At 50.4% G+C, this 22,878-nt stretch overlaps 5 protein-coding genes across 5 annotated transcripts; 1 reads left to right on the forward strand and 4 right to left on the reverse strand.

Annotated features, from left to right (window-relative positions):
- Window positions 1–3,447: 3,447 nt before the first annotated feature.
- Window positions 3,448–5,504, reverse strand: J7T55_015545 (uncharacterized protein; the record flags this gene model as incomplete). The annotated part of the gene is made up of 4 exons (XM_053139788.1): window positions 3,448–3,913; window positions 3,999–5,152; window positions 5,214–5,275; window positions 5,363–5,504. The coding sequence occupies 4 exons, from the start codon at window positions 5,502–5,504 to the stop codon at window positions 3,448–3,450; spliced, it is 1,824 nt and encodes a 607-aa protein (XP_052997267.1).
- A 231-nt stretch (window positions 5,505–5,735) lies between these two features.
- Window positions 5,736–7,664, reverse strand: J7T55_015546 (uncharacterized protein; the record flags this gene model as incomplete). The annotated part of the gene is made up of 1 exon (XM_053139789.1): window positions 5,736–7,664. One exon carries the CDS (start codon window positions 7,662–7,664, stop codon window positions 5,736–5,738), a length of 1,929 nt encoding a protein of 642 aa, XP_052997268.1.
- A 3,019-nt stretch (window positions 7,665–10,683) lies between these two features.
- J7T55_015547 (uncharacterized protein) lies at window positions 10,684–11,403 on the forward strand (the record flags this gene model as incomplete). Its single annotated transcript, XM_053139790.1, has 1 exon — window positions 10,684–11,403. The coding sequence occupies one exon, from the start codon at window positions 10,684–10,686 to the stop codon at window positions 11,401–11,403; it is 720 nt and encodes a 239-aa protein (XP_052997269.1).
- Window positions 11,404–12,369: 966 nt separating this feature from the next.
- J7T55_015548 (zn2cys6 transcription factor) lies at window positions 12,370–15,235 on the reverse strand (the record flags this gene model as incomplete). The annotated part of the gene is made up of 2 exons (XM_053139791.1): window positions 12,370–12,441; window positions 12,530–15,235. The coding sequence occupies 2 exons, from the start codon at window positions 15,233–15,235 to the stop codon at window positions 12,370–12,372; spliced, it is 2,778 nt and encodes a 925-aa protein (XP_052997270.1).
- Window positions 15,236–21,919: 6,684 nt separating this feature from the next.
- J7T55_015549 (uncharacterized protein) lies at window positions 21,920–22,301 on the reverse strand (the record flags this gene model as incomplete). The annotated part of the gene is made up of 2 exons (XM_053139793.1): window positions 21,920–22,089; window positions 22,211–22,301. The coding sequence occupies 2 exons, from the start codon at window positions 22,299–22,301 to the stop codon at window positions 21,920–21,922; spliced, it is 261 nt and encodes an 86-aa protein (XP_052997271.1).
- Window positions 22,302–22,878: the final 577 nt, after the last annotated feature.

The raw sequence follows: 22,878 nt of genomic DNA on the forward strand, positions 1-22,878 counted from the left end.
ATACTTAATAAATATTATTATAAAAATTATTAAGCTATTTTATAACATTATTAAAATAAGCATTTATTAATAAGTAATATATTATTACTACTACTATAATAAATTAAATATAAAAATATCTATTTATAACTTATACCTTTTAATTTCTATCTATAATTAAAACTACTTTAATATTATAACTATACAAATAAATAATATTTTTTTAATAATTACTCCTACCTTTTTAACACTAAAAAAGAAAAAGATTTAAAAAAAATAAATCCACTATAAACTAAAAACTAAACTTATAATTAATAACCCTTTTAATTTTAACAATATAAAAATTACTATAAATTCTAATAAATTTATTAACCTTATTTAAAAAAGTTAAAATATAAAAATCAACCTAATTAATATTAAATCTTTAAACTATACTTAAAAATACTTTAAATAATATACTTATAAAATATATTTAGCATTTATATATTAACTAAAAGCAACTTTTAATTTATTTATAGTTACTTAAATCTAAAATTTAAATAATACTATATATATTAAACTTAACTATTAGCTTTAATAATAAATATAAAACTTTAACTATAAATTATAATATATCCCTATTAACTTTACTTTAATTAAATTTATAATTTTTATAAATAATTCTTTTATAAATAACTAAAACCTTAGCTTTTAAATTAGCTTTCTAATTACCTTAATTAATAAAAAAAAAAGTATTAATTTTATAAAATAAAAAATAACTAATAATATTCTATACTAGTTTTTAACTAAATATAAAAAAATTATACAAAATATACTTACTTTAAAAATTTACAGTATAATTAACAGCTTTAATATAAAAATTATATTTACTATAACTCTTTAATAAATCATAGCTTACCTTAATACTCCTATAATACTATTAATAATCTATATAAACTTATACTTTTTCTATAAATATTTTATTAAGTTAAAAATTATTAAAAAAAAGTAATTAATAATAAATATAATAATACTTTAATAATTATACAAACAGTAAAAAATCTATAAACTACACTAAATTAATAATAATAATAATCTAATAAATATATTTACTAAAATTAATTTAAATAAAATATTTAAATAACTTATAATTATTAATAAATTAACTATTAAAATTAAAAGCTATATAAACTAAAACTAATTAACTTAATAAAAAGAAAATTACTAAAAGTAAAATTAATTTATAATAATAAAATATATTAAATTTAAATAATAAAACTTTAAATTAATCCTATTACTTTTAAACTAATTTATATTAATTAATAGTTTATATTTTTAAATTATATTTTTTTAAATCTGTTTTAAAAGTATATTTTATAATAAGTTTTTATAATATAGCTTATATATTAAAAGTTTAAATAATAAAAATTACTATTATTCTATAAGCTAAATACTATCTAATATTTAATAAATATTCCTAATTAAATTTTATAATACTAACACTTATATATTAAAAATTAATTAATTAATTAACTAATTTTATATTTTTACTATTTATTATTATTTATTAAATTTACTAAATCTATTAAATCTATTAATTATACTTTTTTTTTTTTTATTTTATTTTATTATTACTTAATATTTAAAATAAAATTATATTAATATTATTAATTAAACTAGCTAATACTAGCTTAACTTAAAAGTCTATTTTTATTTATTTATCTTTTAAATAATAAAATTATAAATTTATAAACTATTTTAAAATAAAGTTATTTATAAAATAAAAGCAATTATTAAATATTAATTTAAAAAGCAATTTTAATAATAAAAGCATTATAATAATTTTTATTTAAATTTAACAAACCTATTTATCCTAAAAACCCCTAAATAAACTTAAGGAAATTAAATATCTAAATTATTTAAATACTTAATTAAAATATATAAGCAATTACTTTAATTATTAAAATTTCAAATTTAAATTATATAAAAAATAGTTTTTAAAAAGGTTTTTAATACTTATAAGTATATATATATATTTAATAAAAAACTACTAATATATAAATTATAATATTAGCGTTTATAATAAGCTAATTAATTTATTAGGCCTATAGCTATAAATAGGCCTTAAAGGAATATAGCCTTTAGCTATTTCTTATAACTAAGCAAACAACCCACACCTAAATAAACACCAACATCCCTAAACGCGCATCATATTCAAATACATAACCCAGCTAACATTTACATCTATTATAGCATTCTTCGGGATGAACACAGAGTAAATTTCGTCTATCTCGAGAGACAACCTAGCGATCTAGTTCAAAAAGAGCAACAAAAGGCCAAAAGGAAAACATACAACACCGGGTATTCGCTGGTCATCACCGACCCAACTACTAATCCAGCGGTTACCAGCTTATCTATGGGAGAGCGGACGGGATCCCGACTTTTCTGATACCTATGGTCGTATGTGCTTGGTTCTCTGCTGTTTTGTATTATATATTCAAGTCAAGATCATTCAGCTGTCTCCAGAGATAGCTGAATCAACTTTTGAACCAACCAAGCCAGTCAGTCAGTCAGTCCTCGACATCGCACCAGCTGTTGCAATATCTTTCCTTGGTCATGAATATAATAATGTTTTGAATCCACTCATACTTTAGTCCTGTTGTAGTAAATGAGTTGTAGAAGTGGCCCAAAAAGAAATTGCTGTTGTTTTGCCTGTGGGTGGTGGTGCGGGGAAACGCTCAACAATGGAGCCATCAGTACAAAGCCCAAAAAGTTACTGGGTATGGAAAGATCTTAAACCTCACCATTTTCTAGGAAAGGTCAGGAATTTTGTCCATTATTTCATCTTGAAGCTATATGTTGCACGCGAATGCAACGCTCCAAGGCATGAAATTTGAATGACGATGTTTCATTCTGCATATTGCTTCTGCAACTTTGTAGAACACTGCTACGAGTATATAATCAACCGAAAAGGGCCATGGTTTGATGTCTTTGGTTGTTTTGATACAGGAATAAACTTTTTCAGCACTGCTACACCTTGTACGAGAATATGAAGAGAATTTTGGTTAGATAAGCCTCCCAGAGGAGCGCCGTTTGACAAATCATGTTTATCAAGGTTGAGCTCTCACGACCACGAGCACCGTTATGTACAAGTCATTGAAGAAACTCGTCGTTTCAAGATGAGGGAGCCAGTCGACTGAACCCATGCTAAGTGTACTAAGGCATATGACCGGAAACGCAGAGCTCGACTGCATCTTGATGCATTCCTCCCATGAGGCATATCGCAGCCATTGTCAATCAGTGCTAACTGATACCTCTGCATTTCATTCAACAAGAGCCCTGCGTAGAGCCTCGTCCTTCAAAAATCACAAAAAACGTGTACTCTCTCCTCATCTGAGCACCAATTTCGCAAAGCTGCAATTTATATTACTTCTTCACTAGGCACGTCTTCCACCTAGAGCTGCAAATCTCGCCAACTTCGTCATTTGATCAGCCGGCACCTGAGTCGGATGGCACGAGCTTGACTGACCAAGCCTTTTCACCTTTTGGATTCGTCTCGATCGTGGCCCGATACTCTTGTTCATTGCCAGCCAGGTCTTTCAGTGTCACCTCTCTCGTCCTTTGAAGACTTTCGATCTCATCCAGCCGCTCCAGTGTGGCGCGGAGGTGTTCATCGAAGCCCTCGGCACTGCACACTTCCTTCATGGCCCAGTACATCGCTACTGAGTCTGCCTGGACCATCCCATCCGGGTCAATGGTGAAGATATTGTTGTGGTGTGGCATCTTTACCCATTCCGAATTGGTAATCAACTCTCTCGCCTTGTGCAGTGGAATCTGAGGCAACCTTCCATCGTAGGTTCCGGCTGCTCGCATAGCCTGCTCCTTTTCTATCAAGGCTTTTGCGAGAAGCATGGCAGCCGAAGACAGATCTTGTTCATTTTCAGCACCGGGATCCCTGCATAACAGTCATTAGCAACAGTCATCCCCCAGTTTACACAGCTACGATTGCTGGAATCGTGACGCCTTCAAACAGCACCTACATATCCGCCCCCAGAATCCAGCACTTGTTCAACAACCAGCGCCTCTCCTTTTCGCAGATTGTGTTGCAGGTCTTGATCATGTCTGGAGACTTTGCAGCGCGGGTGAGGAAGCTGAGCCGGCCGCCGATCTTGCTGTAGACCTGCTCCAAGATATCCGTCGGAACGTTCTCTCCGCGAGAGGTTTTGCGGAACTGTCGTAGGGACTCGATGGCAATGTCTTTGGGGATGTCGCGGACAGGGGTCACGCGAAGGCGGGTGGCCTGCCACGTCAATCTTTCTGTGGTCCAGTAATCGTCGCTATTGAAAACTACAGTCACCAAGTTGCTAGCCGCCCAGAGCTCAGCACGCTGCTGGATCAACTCCAGCAGATCCTGGCCGTCCTCGTCATCTCGTATCAGGTGCGCCCCAGTGATAATCAAGACCAACGGCTTTCCGACTTTCTCCTTGCGTCTTAACGCGATCTTCTCCATTTTGTTGAAGGCGCGCTCGATGTCTAGTAAGGCCGTTGTGTCGCGTGGTCCTTTGAAGCTGAAGAGACTACCGACGTAGTCCTCGTGGAACTCGAAGTCTAGCGCCTTGCCCAGTCGCACCCTGAAGATCTCAGGGTCTCCATGCGCTTCAAACATAGCGACTCCCTCGCCACCGATCTTGCCCATGGCCTTGAGCAACATTGACGTTTTACCTGTCCCCTTCTCGCCTGTGATGAGGTGGTACTGGCCACGGATGCTCCCATCAACGATCCCGTCGATGATCGCCTGTTCATCGCGCGGTATCCAGTCGTTATCCTCAAAAGTCTCTGCTTGAAATAGCTCGGCGTGGGATCCTTCTGATTCGACGTGGCGGCTGAGCGCAGCCATCTCCACGGAGGAGTAGCCCAACGCGAAGGCGTTCTCCATCTTGCTCAGCACGTGGGACTTGTAGTAGACATTGTAGGAATAGCCCGCGATCCCTAGAATGAGGATTGATCCGAAGGCGGTCGCACAGCCCTCTATCATCTTGGACGCAGCGGTCCTCCAGATGGGGCCGTTATCCCCACCGTCATTGTGAGAAGATTCCCCTGACCCTGAAACTGTATTTACGATTGAATTTGGCTTCTCATCTTTTGGCCTCGGGCTTCTGAGTATTTGCTCTCGGGTGTTGCGAGCGAGGCCATTCTGTCCCTGAATCAGCAACGACGGGAGTGTAAGGAAATGTCGGCTGGAGCCACGCGCTTACGCTTTGGCGCTTCGCCAGCCATACGGTTCTGCGCATAACACCAACGACGAGACAGCTTGACACTGAGACCTTTTTCTTGAGATTTTTGCTGGTCGCTTATACTTTGGTGCTTGGTTATTTGCGCTGTCAGTCGACAACAGATGACTGACGTTGTGTAAGGTTGACCAGAAAAATCACAGCGTGGCTTGCTTGGCGGTATGACAAGCTAGCATTTGGATGCCCCACAATATTTACTCCTTCATCAAGTTCACCAGTGAGACGAGCCAGCATAACAAGTTGGAGCCGGTACATAGCTATTTTATGAAATGAGGTCGTATAGTTATATATAAAGATATACACTGTCTCTAGATACTTAATTACTCAGTACTTGCGGCCGGGCAATTCCCGCCCTTGGACAATGGTTATATGATGTGTGACGCATGATCATCACCAGCATCGCCAAGGTCACAACGGCGCTTCAATGATAGCTGAGCACAGAGAGTTGTACCAAGAGCCAATGAATAGAGAGCAATAAAAATTACACTACAAAATGACAAATGTCTCGGCTGGTTCACCTGGCCACATAGCCTCTCCGTCCATCATCCCATGCACATACGCTTCCCCGACTAGACTCATGGGTACTCGCTGACCTTCAACATCCTGCGCCAGCGATCTCAGCAAGAATGGTGTATTCAGCCCGTAAAATAGACATAACCAGTCCCCTGCCTTTGCCCCGGGCGGCACCATCGCCAGATATCCAGCATCCGTGACTGCAAGCGCCCTTCCAGTACAACACATGATCCTGCTACCATTCCAGGTCAAAGCACACCGAATCGTATCATTACTCAGCCCTAAATTCGTCAACAAGTCAACACCCGCCATTTCGTCAAGCTCCCCGCGGAAACTGTGCGTCACGTCCTCACTCAGCTCACGCTCCAACGACGCCTCCCATAATCGGCAGAAGATCCCCAGCTCTAGCGGCGCCGGACGTTGAAACTGGGTGTCCCCCACCAGACAGCGCCAGAAGGCTTCTTCGATTGTCTGGCCCGTCGGGTACGGGCTCCGCGCAAACTTGATGGCAAGTCGCCGTGCGAGCATGTGGGCTTCGAAAATCGATCTGAGTGCGGCTTTGGAGGCGCCTTCGCCGCCGTTGTGCTCGGTGTAAGCCATGGCAGGGCTGACATGAGTGATTCGCCCGCAACGGTGGCCCTGAATGTGTATGGCCACCTGACACTGTTGGTTTCCCTGGTCGATTGTAATGGCGAGGGTGGAGCCTGCCGACGCGTTGTATCGGGCTGAATGTTGGATTTTGGTGAAATGCTGGCGATGAGTCTGCATGATGGATTGCTTTGTCCAGTCAGGGACCCAAGAGGGAAGGTCTTCGAGATTCCTGTCGTATCCCGTCCCGGCACAAGATAGAATATTATTGCAATTCTTGAGGATTAGATTCTGAGCAACGTATGTGTACAAGTTTTTTGCAGACTTGGCGTAGTCCGGTTTCAACCACTGATGGACATCGTCGTCTGGTTTTAGCAGACCCAGCAGGGCATAAATCCTGTCTACAGGCTCCGTCGAGAGAAAGTCGGCTGTGAATCCTATCAGCGATATTAAATCGTATTGAGGAGAATCGCGCTCCATCTTGAAACGTGCCATGGTGAAGGCATGCAGTACCCCAGTTGGGAAAGTGTCCGATACCCCAGGCAAATTGCTGCTTTGGAGAGCCATACTGGATGGTACTTTGTTGAGCATATCTGCGACCATGGCAATATGTTCCCAGACCAACGTCTCACCTCCTGCCAGCACAGTGACCGACGATGCCATTGCTGCCTCCTGCACCACCCAGATGCGGAAAAACCAGGAATTCGCGTACATATCCGAGAGCTGGATCCAACCTGCCTCGGGGAAAACTTCAGAGTGTTGGCGGATCAAGGCCATGCACGACTCAACGCTGCCAAACATAAACTCATGCCAGAGCCCCGCCAGCATAGTTCGGACCTTCCATGGCTCTTCTATGTCGTCTAACCAAATGATGACTTGGGAGGCGTTCTTGTAGATGCGACGCATCAGTCCGATTTGCTGGTCCTTCTCGGCATTGTTGGCCTGGTCAATACAAATCGAGTCGATCCAGATGAAACGCTCCCGTTTGTATGAACAGAGATGATACAGTACCGCCACAACGGTTGGAGAGACTAGCCACACCTTTCCGTTAATGTAAATCGGCTCGGTCATCTTTCCCCTTCCCCAAGTATACGAGAGGGCTTCATATTTGGTTTTACTATCGACATCGACGTCAACTAGTTCGCATCGGATATCCCCGAAGGGCTTTCTCTTCAGCAGTTTCAGAAGCCTTATGGTATTGGTCGAACCAAGAATGATAGGAGTGTGTTGGTAAAGGTGTAAATGTCTTTGCTTCCTGATCTGAGACCACCAGGACTTCAATTTCAATCGAAAGTGTCGCATGAGCAGTCTCATTCTGGGCAGATCGCCGTGGGGTAAGTCATGGACTGTGACCCAAGTAAATGTCGCCGATATGCATGCATACCATGGGATGTATGCCAAAATGACAGTCGGATATCTTGTGGCAGGATTACTTATAGCACGAGCTGCCGTCACTGTTTCGCGTAGATATCGGGGTATGCGGTACCAACATTGAGCAAGCTGCCAGGCTTTTCCCGATTCCGGTTGCAGATGTATGACTACTTGAGTGCTCAGTAGTAACACGCTGACTATAATGATTGTCGTTGTAAGTTGACTCCAGGAAGGCAGGATGAGAGCTGACGTTCCAAACAAGAGCAGACCCTGGCCTACTGCCACGGTATGGACCAGCGGACGAATTACCAGTCTCCCTGGGCGTTTGGCTGTCAAGTAATTGGATTCAATGTATAAATACCCAGATATCAGTATCGAGGCTATCGTCGTCGTCAGTATTGATGGTACTGCCAGTGTCTCGAACAGAGTGTATAGGAGGCTGAAGAGCCACCATAACTTCACCCCTCGCCGCATGGCGATCTCGGTTTCCATCGATGTCAACATCTTTGGGTGAAATGTGAAGAGGTCTCGAAATTTTTGGGTGTAGTCAAAGAGAACCAGCCTTTCCCTTGGTCCTCATAGTCAAAATCTACCTACAACATCGACACAGAGTTGACTTCCTTAATCCATCTTTGGAGGCTGAATTGAGCAAGCGCTAATGCGAGTTTTCAATATAAGGCGCAACTGTGTGAGACCCTACCCTAATTAGGACATGTTGTGAGGAAAAACTCACTAACAGCTATGTACCCTGCTCTGTTGATACAGGGGTAATTTCCACACCGTAAATCCTTATCGGCTAACAAACTGTTACTGGAGACAGAGTTTACGGGCGCAAAATGGCATCGTGTTAACCGGTAATTGATGCAGAGCTCTACCAATGATGCAGGTCTCCCAAACGACCAGCCTCAGCTGAAAAGACAGTAGCTAGGTGACTCATGATTAACGTCATCTAGTTAATCAACTTACAAACCTCGTAATTGCGCCGTTGGAATGTGCAACACCTGTCGATACCGCACGAAGCTCGCGAGGTTGGCGCTAGGCAGCAGGTTCTTCGACAAGCCAAGCAAAGTGATATATGCATGAGGTACAGTCTCTGGTCTGCTTACCTGACCCTGTTCTTTTGAGAGTGTCAATTAGTATGTTTACTGCAGTAAAACATGGACTATCTTGAGACTGCGGCCACTTCCGGCTCTAGCCATGCTGTCCTACCCTGAAGTCGTGGCCATGTGCTGAGGGCGAGGAGCAGGCTTAGCACACTCCTTACTGCCGATAGGATCCCAAATATGACAAGTTGTGAACACCCGGCTGAACTTCTTGACCGCGCCACCAACGAGCACCATCTCCAAAAGACAACGCCTGCCCAGGGTACCAAGTTGGATATACCTGAGGACTTCCGGGTTACAATGTTTTGAATTTATTTTGAGAAGTAGAGGGTAGTTTGGTGGTTTTAATCAATGCAGTCTGGAATTAAAGTATGAACACCCACATTTGATCGTCGATTAGTCGTATCGTTGGACAAGACAGCAGTGAAATGTCAACGAAGTAGCTTGTCCTTGTGACAAAATTAAAGCCGTTCACTGATAGGTACACATCAGAAAACAAGATCTACATCCCATCCGATCAGCGAGACACTCAGGTTTTCACGTGGTCCACTCGACAGACATCGGGGTGGAGATCAAGAAACGCAGCCCGTCGCTATGTGTGTAGCTTCACTGCTATATGAATGATACAGCTGATTCTGAAGCTCGTGGTTGAATTGATGATGAGCTGGTGCTGGAATCCAGGTACTCTCGACTGTATACCTTGCTCCTATGAGTAATGACCCCGCGAGGTGGCTATATCAATGCCCTGTGCACTCGACCTACCCTCTCTTCGAAACACAACACCAGATTTGGAGACAGAACCTTGGTTCAAAGCTCTCTTCTGAAGAAGTCTACACCCATGCGTCTGTGGGTCCATGGCACTACATAGGTATGAGAGGAAGCCTATGCAGCTAATCCAATGGAGTGGCAACAAAAGGCATGTTTGTTATTGGCATCCTCTTTCTGGAGGCCTCTCCCAACGACTCAGTACATTTGAGTAGCTCATACCGCGCCGTATAATTCTTCTTCGAGAGCATGAAGTGGGTTTGATGTGGAGTTTGAAAGAGTCATGGTGCCGCACGGGAGAATGGAGGCAGTTGTACTTCTATTAATTACTCCCACTTTCCGATGATACTACATTTTTATCTGTTTGGGATCCACATAGAATGAGCAAACACGAAGGAGCAGCGAGCATTCTCTTCAATTCATGATGAGTGCCATACGTTGATCTGCGTACATTATCCCTTGCCCTCAACAAATTCAAGTACGGTGTCTGATTAAATGGAAATCCGAGGATCGGACTGAAGATTCGGCCGAAAGTGTTCGGCTCCGGTGTGGAGCTTATGACTTCGTTCGGACGCATGTAACGTATCACAAAGCATGGGTAACAAAGCTCCGGCATCACAAATTGGGCTGTGTATTGTAAGCATCAAATATCGATCTCTTAGATGGATGCCTGGGCATGCTTACGGTCTGGCCATCGAGAGGCGCCCAACTAATTATGACCCTAGATCCTCTTGTCTCGTTAGTGGATCCTGCGGTAGCATTCTGCTGGGACAAGTTCTCTCGGTCGCACCAACCAGGCTGGGGTATGATTGGTAAGTATCGGCCGAGTAAGCCGGCCGAGTGTTCGGATCCGTGGGTTTTCTGAGACTCTGGACGAGTACATATTCTGTATACGCCATGGGCGACAGTCGAGATTGAGATACCACAATGCTTTCCATCATTTTTCAGTCCAGTAATCACTTCTTTTGACTATCTGAAGCTCATACGTTTCAGCCGCACGTGAACCAACCGCTCTGTTAAGCCAATTACGCCGTCGTCACCACCATTTACACGCCAAACTAGTCCCCACAATCCACCCCCCAGACAAACACACCATGCAAATCCTCCTTCTAGGCGCAACCGGCCGCACAGGTCTCCTAGTCCTCAAAGAAGCCCTCTCCCGCAACCACAACGTGACAGCGCTCGTGCGCTCCCCGTCCGCCCTGGAGACAAGTCTCGGCGACCACCCCAACAAGGCCAACCTGACCACGATCACCGGCTCCCCACTGAGCGCAAGCGACATAGCCACCGCCCTCGCCGCGTCCCCGTCTCCCGTCGACGCGGTGCTGTCGACGCTCAACCCGCGCCGCGCCTCCGACAGCCCCTTCGCCGCCGTGCACCCGACCGACTCGCCGCCGCGCATGATGGCCGACAGCATGGCGGGTGTATTGACGGCGCTCTCTGAGGGACAGGAAGGCGGGAGAAAGGCCAAGGTCGTCGCGCTCAGCGCCCTTGGCGCCGGGTCCTCGGCGGCCCAGACCAACTGTCTGCTGCGGCTGCTGTTTCGAAAGAGTAACATGCTGTTCACGTACGAGGACCACGACGCGGTGGAAGAGGAGCTGCGAGGGGCGCAGGGCACAGAGCGGGAGGTCGCATATGTGCTCGTGCGGCCAACGCGGCTGGTCGAGGGTGAGGCAGGGGTTGCGAGAGTATTTGGGGGTGATGGGGTCGTTGGTATGCTGGAGACTATCTCACGGGGTGCTGTGGCGAGGTTCCTCGTTGATGCCGCGGAGGGAAGCGAGTGGGATGGGAAGGCGCCTATTATTGTTGGGTGATTTTCTTTTTTGAGCAAAACCCGTTGGGATGACGGACACGGACAGGCGTAGGTGGTTCTTATGGAAGAGTTGGTATGTTTGAAACAGTTTTCTTTTTTCTAGATGATAGGTTGGAATCTCGTTCAAAAGAAATGGGTATATAGAGTGATGATAATGACAGACAGAGGTCTATAAACAAACATGGAAGAAAAGGATGGATATCTAAAACTGTTCTTTCTCTCTTTTGCCTCCAAAAAACATCAAGATATGCATGCCCCTATGCCCACCCAACCAGACCCGACCGACCACCTTGGGGTGGGTATGAATCTTTTTGGTAGAAAGAAAAAAGGTGGAAACAAGTGAGCCGAGAAGGGAAAATTTGAGAACGAAAAAGAGTATAAGTGGGGGTATCAATTGAAGAAGAATCCAAGAAGTAAAAGGATGGAAGCAAAATAATGAATGATCGAAAATGGCCCAAAGACGCAGTGCTTTTTCCTGCCTTCTGGTCCAGTCTCTTTCCATCTCCACACCACTCCCTCCACCAACGCAATATTCATCCCCTCATGCGTCAAGCAGCTCTGCCGCGGGCTCCGCCCTGAATTTTCTATTGCGTTGTAGAATTCGAATCGAATAAAGACTCCCGTTCGAGGAAGCCATGCGACCACTGGAGTCGATCATGGGCCGCTGGACGTTGTCATTCTCAACGCCTATCCTGGCCATCGCAGGGCGAGATACTGTCTGGTCGGCCTGTCCGCGTTGTTTCGTAAGTCTGTATGATAGCATCGCTCGTAAATCCGCCCGTCCACTGCGGCACAATAGCGTTTGTTTTTGGTGTATTTTTTCTCTGTCTGGCCTGGCGCAGACAGTCATTTCCTCTGGAGATCCTTACAACACGTTATTCCAGTATGCTCCGGACCCATAAACTCCAACGTGTTGTTTCGAGGCGGACGAGTAAAAGCAAGTGACGATGTTCGAGGGTGATTCGTTTCAACTCAGACCGACAGGGACGGTGGCAAGATCCCACTGGTCCATGTCCCAGTAGGAGAAATCGTCAAAGAACTAAAACGAAAGATCTAGGTCAGTATCTTTTGCCCATCACATGAACCCATCACATGATGCCATCATCGAGACCGGGAAAAAAACTCACAGTAGTAGGACTATACCCCGATCCCCCACCAGAACCATACGGCCCATCCATCGCCGAACCACCGCCAGAACCACCGGCACCACTACCCGCCGAGCCAGGCCCAGGCATGCTGGCAATGGTCTCAGGGCTGGCATTCAGCGCAGCAGAGCCCGCGTCAACGATGCGCGCCACTCCGCGGGCGACGCGCCGCGCTCGCTCGTCGGCGGTGCCGCCCGCCACGGACCCCAGCACGACAGCCAGCACGACCGTGTCCTTGAGCAGGTCGCAGGCCGGGTCGCCCTCGATCATACCCGCGAAGCTGTCGAGCGTCGCCTGCACCGCGCGCGTCATGCCCTGTGTCGACCACACCATGCGGTTGTCCAGCGCGTTGGTGAAGCTGATGCCGCCGGCGCTGTCGTGATGGGGCGCTTCCGGGCTCGGTAGCTGGCCGTTTATCGTGGTTGCTGACGGGGAGGACGTCGTGTTGTGGGGGTGGTGGCTAGCGAGTTGATGCTGCTGGCGGGCGAGATGCTGCTGCTGCTGCTGGCGCTGCTCCTCGCTGGCCGACCTGATGAAGTAGCACACGCTGAAGGCGGCCTGCATGATGTCGTGCTTGAGCACGACGTGGTACATGTGGCTGACGTCGCCGAAGCCTGGGGTGCGTGGATCCAGCTCGTCCATGTAGGTCAGCATGGTCATGGACGACTTGAGGTAGCTGGTGGTGATGTGGGCGGGGCACTCGACGGTGCTGAGGGCGAAGGGCCGGTACAGGGCCAGCAAGGGCCGTCGCACATGCATGTCGAGCAAGGCACGCATGCGCCAGTCCTTGAACTTGGCCCGCGGGTCCAGCGTCTGGTTGCGCCGCGGGAACAGGTGGTTGACGTCGTCCAACAGCTGCTCCAGCTTGGTGCCGCAGTCCAGTACCTCGTGGAAGTCGCGGATCGTGTCGAGCCGATTAATGATGGTCGACACGCGGATGCGATGCGGCAGTGTGCGTGAGGCGTATGCCTGCAGCTGCGTGTTGGTATACTCGTCGATGGGCCGCGACGGCGGCAGCGTCTTCATGTCTGGGAAGATGTCGGTGTCGTCCAGGTTGCTGGGCGGCCGGCACGTGTACTCGCCCTCGCGCACGGCGCCTGGCAGGTTGCAGGCCAGGGCGAGGTGCAGGTCCATGTCGACTATGGTGTACCACAGGCGCCGGCGTAGCTCGGCGTAGAAGGGCCGGATCTGCGGGAACTCGTCCGGGTCGCGATGTAGGCCCATGGTCATGGCCATGCGCACGATGAAGCCCAGCTGCGCCCACGACTCCTGGTTGCGCGACAGCATCATGCGCGACGCGTGCAGGTGCAGCACCTCGCACTGCAGCGTGTCCATGTCCACCAGCTGCTTACCCCTGAGCCCGTCCAGCCATGCCCGCGTGAGTGCGCACGCCGTGGGTGCGTTGATGCCGTCTGCGCGGTCGCGGCTCAGCCCTCGATTCTCCGTCTCGAACCGCGCGCCCAGTGACAGCATGCACATCAGGCGCGGCAGAAAGCCGTCCGAAACGCCCGTCTGAGCCCAGAAGGCCTCGTACTCGGCCTTGAAGGTCGGCACGTGTATGACGCGGTAGATGCCCTCCGACATGGAGATGTATGCCTCGAGCAGCCGGTCGCAGATGGCCTTGCCCGGCAGAATGTCGGCCATCCTCTTCTGCACTGGGAGCATCGAGTCGGTGAACACCGAAATGGGCGCCAGCGCCCTCTTGCTCTCCTCCTGCAGGGCGCGGTGGATCTTGTGCAGCTGCTCGAACAGCATCCTGATATCGCCGCCCCTCGACGTCGTGAAGATGAACTCCCTGGCTTCGTCGAACAGGTTCAGCAGCACCCGAGTGCTGTTCTGCCCGAAAAACCGGGTCCGCAGGTTGCCCTTGACGCTCAGGCTCCGGATCGTGGTCGGCGACCCCGTGACCGCGGCATATGCCGCGTAAGGATTCCGCGATGGACCCCATTCTACTGCATGTGCAGCGCCGGCACTGGTGGAGGCGGGGCTCGCGCTGAAGACGAACTTCTCCAGCCGGTCGAGCCGTGTACCGAATTGCTCGAGCAAAACCGACCCTGGCAAGCCACGAGGCTGCTGCTGCTGTTGGTCCCCAGCGCCCCCCACTCCCGCTGCCACTCCCGTTCCCAGTCCCAGTCCCAGCCCTCCCATGGTCCCTGGGCCCGTCTGCAGCTGTGGTGATTGTGCGTCCAGTGGGTATGGTGGGGCCGGGCGATATGGGCGCTTGGTGGGCCTGGGAGAGGCCTCGACGTCGGAGCCCTCGGACCCTGGGCCAACGTCATGCTCGTTTGCGTACTTGCACACGCGGTTGGACTTCTGGCACTGTGAGCAGGGGCAAGTGCGGTCGCAGCGCAGCTTGCGTTGGCGGCATGAGTTGCAGCTCTTGACGGGTCGTGGCCGTTTCACCGCTTTACCTGTCGAACCCGGTCCATCGAAAACCATGGTGGTCATGTTGGACGCCATGTTAGCGACTGGTGCCGGCCGTTCTGTGATTTGTACGGGAAAGCCAGGGGCGCTGGCTGCTGTTGTCGAGGTGGGAGTAGTGGTAGAGGCAGAGCCGGATCCATTGTCCTGGACCTGGACTCCCGGTATAGGTGTTGCCATGCTCGAGTGCGGCGAGGGAGCATGAAGCTGCGAAGCGTAGGTGGGAGGGAAAATAGTGACCCGGACGCAGGATTGGGTCCGGATCATGCGCGTCGGGCGCCGATGCCAATGGCGGGCGCGGGATACTTAGTTAAACCCGAGCTGCGCGTGTGGCGGAGCGACTAGAGACTCAACGCAGTCTCAATGGGCACCCCGTCTCGGTCGGCCGAATTCTCAACTGGTCGAGTTTGAAAGTGGTGTAAGTAAATACCAGCAGCAGATATGTGAGAGCCAGTCCACCGAAAAGATGAGAAGATGAAGAGACGGAAGAAGTGGGCGCCAAGAAGTCCAATCCCGAAGGTACACACACTCAATGCAGTGCAGAGCTATGCGGTACGGCGCGGTGTAATGCGGTACGTTGCAGCGCAGGCCGAGGCACAGCAAGACACAGGAATGTATCCTTCAGCCGCTTGATGAATGAGACCGTGCTCGGATTTCGAGATCTCGCACCATGCGACACACAAAGCAATGCAACGTAGCGCAACTTGGCGACTGAGGTGGCGGCGGTGGGAAGAGGTGATAGTCTGTTGGCGGGAGGTGGTGAAAGTATTGTGTACAAGGGAGGGTATGTAGTTGTGTGGCTGTATGTGATGATGTATATATGTGTTCGCGCGCGAGTGTGTGTGTGTGTGAGAAGTGAGAAGATGAGAGTGAGGGTATCTCTGACAGGTAATGTGTGTACCCGGACAAGAGATGTGCGAGGAATAATATGATAGATATCTGATGCTCTCCCGCCTCTAGCTCTGGCTCTGCCGTCTGGCGCTGGGCTTGGCCCTCGCTCTGGCTCTGGCTCTGGCTCTGGCCCTGACCCTGGATGTGGGTGTGGGTGTGGGTGCGTGAGAGAGAGCGTGTGAGTGTGTGTGAGCGTGCGTCTGCCCCAGTTCGGCTCCGAGAGGCAAGCAAGGGAGGCTAAAAAAAAAGGGTAGTGGTGCGGTATAGGTGACGGAGAAAGCCGTCAAGGACCAAACAGCTGTGCAGCCCGTGGTGGCCGTTGAGCGCCTAGCCCCAGCGGGGACGTTTAAATCAGCACGTAATCTCTTGTGTGCCGCGTGGGTGTTGTGCGAACGCCGATCATGCTGGAATTAGAAATTGTGCTGTGGAGGTTATGCTGATTTGACGCCCGCGAGCCTCATGAGGGCCGGCCGTGGTTGGAGATTGGATATGCACAAGAGAGATGAGATGGAGGTGTGATGTCGATGAGATGAGATGATGAGATGACGAGATACTCTCTCTGGGACTGGGGGACTGAGAATCGACGAATTGAGGCCTCAGGGCCCAGAGTCAGACTCGAACAGGCCGAGCAGGAAAGAAAAAACCCTGACTGGATCGGCCGGTTCTGGCTACCCGTTCCCGGGGCTTGTCGTGTTGTGTCGTGTCGTGTCGTGTCGAGTCGAGCCTGTCCTGTTCTGCCCTGCCCTGTGCTGTGTGTATGATCCTGTACTGGGTGGTCCGTGGTGGAATGGGGAATGATTTTTGAGTGCTGATCCTTTCCGCGAAGTGCTGGGGCGAGCAAGCGAGCAGGCGAGTGGCCATCAAGCTTCTGCAGGTCCCAGTATCGGATTCGCACTGGATTGGTGGTAGACTGGACTGGTGTGAGGAGATCGATGCCCACTACAGTCCTTGCCCTGTGCTGTTGCTGTGTTCTGTTTGGTTGTTTTGGCTGCTCGGATACATAGACCCAGTGAGACTGGGAAGAGCGCGTGTGTGTGTGAGAGAGTCTGTGTTAGAGGGAGAGAGGTACATGGAGCAACTGTTTCCAACCAGTCGGAGCCCACATCTGCAACCCAGCCCAGACTTTCTTCTCAGACTGGGTAGTCAAGTAGTCAAGTCAGTTAGTCAGTCATTCAGTCTGTTGGTCTGTCTGTCTTGCTGTCTTGCGTCCCTTCTGTGGGGGTGTATGCGTATGTGTATCTCTCTCTCTCTTGCTCTGCCTTTCTCTCTTCTTAGTCCTCTCTTCTCCGTAGTCCGTCGTCCTCGTCCGTTCTCGTCCGTCCGTCCTACCCTCGCGCATAACAGTATGGCCGGTCGTCTTCCTCTTACAGTAGTCTAGCTCGAGCCCACAGTTCGAGTGTCCGTCCGTGGCCCCATAAATGCTCAGTCTCGGTGCTACGCTGGACGGACCGGGATTATTTCTCTGGGGCCCTGGACTTTTAAATGCCTACTGACTCGCCTTGGCACGCTGCCCTCGAGCCCGGAAATCTCCTGCTGGGCTGGCTGATAATCTGATAATTATTACCAGGTGGCTTCCAATGCCTGCCAACCACATGGCTAGTTCAGAAGCTGCGGGAATATTTCCCTCTCCTCTCTTAGTGCCTGCACCCTCCCTGCTTCCCTGCCCTCCCCCAGCAGCCTTGGAACACCCCGAACTATCTCCACCATGATGAAACCAGGTTGTAATTATCGAATCGGGCTGTCCTGAGTTGCATTGAGCCCTTTGGCGCACGGGAGCTGGAGTATCTGGTTGGATTCTGGACCAGAGAGGGCTGAAGAAGAGCATGAGGCAATCTCATTGCTGGTCGAATCCGGCTGCAACCTGGCAGCAAGCCCATCTGCCATCTCCGGCCATCTCCATCTCCACGCCTACGCCGTCCGAATCATAGGGCCCCCCTCCCCATTCTTGTCTTCCACAGACCGACCCTTCTGACACCCTCTGTGCCCTCAGTCCCCCTCTTGAGCACGTTCCCACCGTTCGCCCCATCTCGCATCGCCTGGTTGAATCAAGCAATTCTGGCAATCCCGCCGTTTCCCTGCGCGAACCAACCACCACTCGCTCGGAATGTCTGAATGCCCACTCTCATCCGTGCTTGCCGCGGAGCGTGTCCACTCCTCTCCCGGCTGATGGGGTTGACGTGCTCAACAACTTCCTTTCAGCTCGTGGCTGACATGTATCCGCAATCAACTGCTGTGTCTGTCGCTGATGCTGCAGTCTGGTCACCTACGGTACGGTATGGGACGGCACGACGCACGTTGCATCGAGTCGAGTCGTCGTTCATGGCAGTATGGCATGGCCAATAAGCATAATGCACGCGATCCTCCACAAAGACACACTGACTGATGTAACATCCGATACCCCCCTCCCTCCCACATTGTCTCGCTCTCTCTCTCTCTTTCTCTGTGTGCCTTGCTCATGTAAGCAGTGGGAAATCTCTTTTCCTCGCCTCCCATCCTCCCTCCTCCTCCTCCAGCTAGACCGAGAAGTAGTCTGGTAGTACAGTAGACCCTGCGCCCCCAACCCCAGAATACCACGCTGCCCAGGAACAAGGCCCAACGTAGCTTGGGGGCTCGGGAGGTCGTGCGTTGCGTTGAAGCTGCGGCCACGGAGCCGACCACAAAGCCCAGCCAGGCAGGCCAGGCCAGCCCACTGCATGCAGGGACTGTCCTGTCCAGGCCAACGCCTAAAATGGTCAAACGTCGCAGTTTGCCCCTGAGCTCTTTGGGCCCGCCCTCTTCCGGCCCGAATGATCAGCGCTCCCTCGCACGGCCGAGAGAGAAAGAGGAGGTAGATGACCAAGTCATGACTTGTCTGACAGACAACTGACAGACTGGGACGACTGGACGACAGCCCGTCCACTGGGCAGCACAGGGCAGATTGATGGGCAACTCGAAGCGGGGATGATCCGCCCGTCCGTGATCAGCGAGCTGGACCCCCAAATCAGGATTTGCCCTCGTAGGGCATAGGCCTCCGGGCGCGGCATTTCTCAGTGGCTCCTCCACCGGTGGACACCCCACGGGTGGTGGGTGATGGATCATCTCATGTTCGAGTTTTTGTGTTTTGCTTTTGCTTGACGGAAGAACACACACCCTCGCAGAACCAGCATGGTACCTGTCAACGCCACCAACACTACCAACGCCTCCACCAGATGGTGAGATCCAGCGTAGCACATCTAGGGACGGCATCACGATCAATCACACAGGTTCACGTTCACCAGATATGCTTAAACCAGGTCCTTACCGTCCCCTCGGTTCAAGTGTCGTACTTCGTCTATGGCCTTCCCGGATGGGAAAACGTGCCCGTCCGTTGCACGATCTAGGCTACAAAGCTCTGCCCTCGGCCGAACCTTGAGCATATCGGCCGCTACCTGACCGGTTATGTACATAAACCATGGTACGCCAGTGCAGCACAGCTTCACCAAGTGTAATCATCCGACGGGAGCCACACTAGCCAGATCGATGCGCGCCATTCATCAATCTCGAGGCTGCGGGCTATATGCAGATGTGTCGCCTCCGAGAATAAGACGGACGCTAAACTACTGTTGCATCAACCGTTCAAGTTTCTAGGGACACAGGCGAGAGAGGGGCGGAAGTGTCCCGCTCCTCCGGGACCGTAGACTCTGGACCCCAATGCACCCATCCTCCCAGCACCACCAACCACTGGAGTGCATGTGCACAGTAGTAGTCATCAGTCAGCCATCGCCACCTCATCCCACGCAACACATTCGGAGAGAAAAAAAACTGTCATCTTTCCAATGTTTGTCCATGGGCCTAAACAACGCACGCAGCATATAGACTGTCTACAGTCTAGCACCACGCCACCCATATGCCTCAGATCCGCAGACGGACCAGCGGACGAACCGACCGGCACATCGTCTCGGCACTCACTTACACACCCAAGCTTTCAGAGCTCTCTCTCTCTCTCTCTCTCATGTGTGTTTTTCGCCTCCACAAATCCTTGGTCCGTGACAGAAACAGAAACAGACCAATGCCCATTTCCCTTATCACACAAATACGCGCGCACACACCCATCACATATCCCACCCCTGTCCATACCAAGATGCCGAAATATTACCAAATCTTGCAATCCCAGCCCCTAATCCCATATGCCGTATCCATTTCAACGATCGATCACGTGTGAGTCCGGGGTCCCACCTGTTCCCTTCCCGGATCAGACCGCCGGCCCCAAAACAAACAGGGGATAAACAAAGGCACGCCCATGGGCCAGGCGAGGCCTGGCCAGCAAGCAAGCAAGCAGCCATCGCTCGGGCGCAAATGGGGGCCCAGTGCAGGGGAGGTAGCATCATGAACGATGGATGATGCCACTAGGACGAACCCACACCCCCAGCCAGCCAGCTCGCCCAGCAAGAGACAAGCGAGAGCGTCAACAAATTTCCCGCCTGGACCCAGCGCCCGGCCGGAACGAGCGAAACGGCACCAGAAACATCGCCTTGCGCGCATCACTCGGCATTTGCACACTGTGGTCTAAATATGACATACACAGCAAACATGCGCATGGTTTTGACGTATACGCGCCCAAGAGGTGACCCCGGAACTGGTTCAATAAAGCCGCGCCTGTAGGCCTCCAACAGCAACCACATGGAGCGCAGATCATGCGCGCGCACACAGGGCAGGGCTGATAGCGGTGGGGCCGGGCAGAAGCTCAACGGGCGAGTCGAACGAACCCAAAGGGAAGCACGGGGCAAGGCCAGCCTGCACGGGGCACCTCAACGGACGGAGGGGGCTGATCTCGCGGCCGGAGGATTAAGATCATCGATTTTGGAAATATTACGAAGGTGGTATACGTGGTCGGTGCGGTGCGACCGAAGGCACGTTTTCCAAGGTTTTTGACCTTACTTAGTTCCGCCTCAGCTTTGCGCGCGCCCGCCGCCGCCGAAAAACACGACGACGGGAGAGCCGCGCATCCACGCGGGTGATGATCCCGCCTGCCCACTCGCTCGCCCACCCGCACGCACTGGGCTGCGCGCGGCATCCACTTGCCTTGTCTTCCCCGGCGTTGGAGGAGGAGCGGGCTGAAGAGGCTGGCGAGGCTGCTCGGGGAGGCGACATCTCATGTTCCGGGCCCGGGTCCGGGGGGTTGGCGCCGAGTCTGACTGTGGTGGTGATGTCGGGTCCGGTTCTTCATTTGTGTTGTTGTTCCCACTTCGCTTCGTGACGTTTGTTGGGCGATCATCCGTCGTCTCTGTCTCTCGGTCTGTCTTCGGGATCGCCGTCGACCTTGATGCTACCTTGTTGCGTGCGGATGCGTGATTGTGTCTACGTCTTCGGCCCCGGTGGTCATTTGTGATTCCGGCCAGTGCGCTCTTCTCCATTTCGTCATACGATCAGACAGGAACAACCGAGCCAGCAGACACCAGTGGTAAGCGAGGTTGTCGCCCAGACTGTGCGTAGGCGTGGGGCAGGGAGATGTCGCCCCGTCCGAGAGGCAGGTCAGTAATCATCAGGCTCCAGGCCAGCCGCATGCTCGCCGGCAGTCTGTTGCTAGGTGATGAAGCGATTCCTGGCGTGACAGATGGGCGTGATCTTTGTCCATGAAAGCAAGCATCGCGCGCACTCATGGACGAGTGAAGTAGGCGCCCCAGGAATGTGGAATGAGAGCGGCGAATCTGGCGGGACATTTTCCTGCGAACGTCAGCAGCATTGATGTAACACATGAAGCCTCGTGAGCGTTCTTCCTCGGTGGTCGTATCCGTTTTCGAAACAATCCTGTGCCGGTCGTTGTATGGTTGTTCTGTTGGAGTCAACAGACACTCATGCCGTGAGTCTGCTGCCGCTCCCAGCATGTCACGCCCCACGCAGCACATCAAAGCACGGCCTCACGTAGGACAAGGGCCCAAAGAGGAGCAACTGATTTGTTGATATTATCAAGCTCTTTCTTTTCATCTTCCCTCTCTGCGCCGCAGCTTATAGAGACGCCTCCTGGGACAGGCACGCCCAAGCACTCTTGCCAATTATTTCATCCGCGCCCCGCCCATCACCTCCTTCAACATTCCCACCGCCTTAAGCAGCAGCAGGGACCTCGACGCTCTGCGTCTGGCCGTCGGCCTCACCAGAGTTGACCTTCTTGCCCGTCTTGGCGATGGTGGCGAGCACCTTCTCGTAGGGCAGATCGTCCTTGGCCACGACGGTGGCGGTCTGGTTCTCGAGGGACACTTCGTATGACTCGACGCCTGCGGTGGTGGTGTTTGTCAGTTTCCTTGCTCCTGCTTTTGCCCCTGTGTGACAGTAGAGGGGCAGGGCAACGCCTAGATGGAGATGGTAGGCTGGCTGGATGGACTGCGACTGGCTTACCCTCAAGCTTCTTGAGCACCCTGTCGACGGCGCCGGAGCAGCCGGAGCAGCTCATGCTGACGTTGAACTTGTAGGTGTGTGTGTCGGCCATTGTGAATGTCGGTGTGTGGATGTCTAGGTTGTTTGCCTGGATCGATTTGGTCGCAGTCAAAGGCAGGAGAAAGAGACGCTTTCACGAAGAAGAGGACTGTTGTGGTTTGGAGTCTGTTTCGGGGAGGTAGTGGTGGGGTCGCGGGGTAGCAGTGATGCAGTACGGTACAGATATCCGTTTGCAAATAAAGTGTCGATGCCTCGCTCTTCAGGGTATCGTGAAACAGGATTGGAGAATTAGATGTTCTTCGATGAAACCGTTCAATAAATCTCCAGCAAGACAGAGAATAGCAGCCAGAACTGGGACGACTGTGATTATATATATATCTACGTGGCCTCGTCACCGTCCGAGCTGAGACGTCGTTGCCAGGGGTGGCCAGGAGGGGGGGTGGGCGGGAAAGGTTGATTAGAAATTGTACACCTGTCCTGTCCCGCGTTGTCCAGAAGCTTGAGCTTCATTCATTGTCGCTCACAAATCGACCAGTCACCCGCCCGCTTCATCAATCACACCTAATGGTCGCACAGATTACGCCATCGCAGCGAGGGAGCGAGCAGGCCCAAGCAACGACCGGGCCACC

Source organism: Diaporthe amygdali, assembly GCF_026229845.1.
Source record: "Diaporthe amygdali strain CAA958 chromosome Unknown NODE_5_length_1802954_cov_64_987939, whole genome shotgun sequence".
Lineage (NCBI taxonomy): Eukaryota > Fungi > Ascomycota > Sordariomycetes > Diaporthales > Diaporthaceae > Diaporthe > Diaporthe amygdali.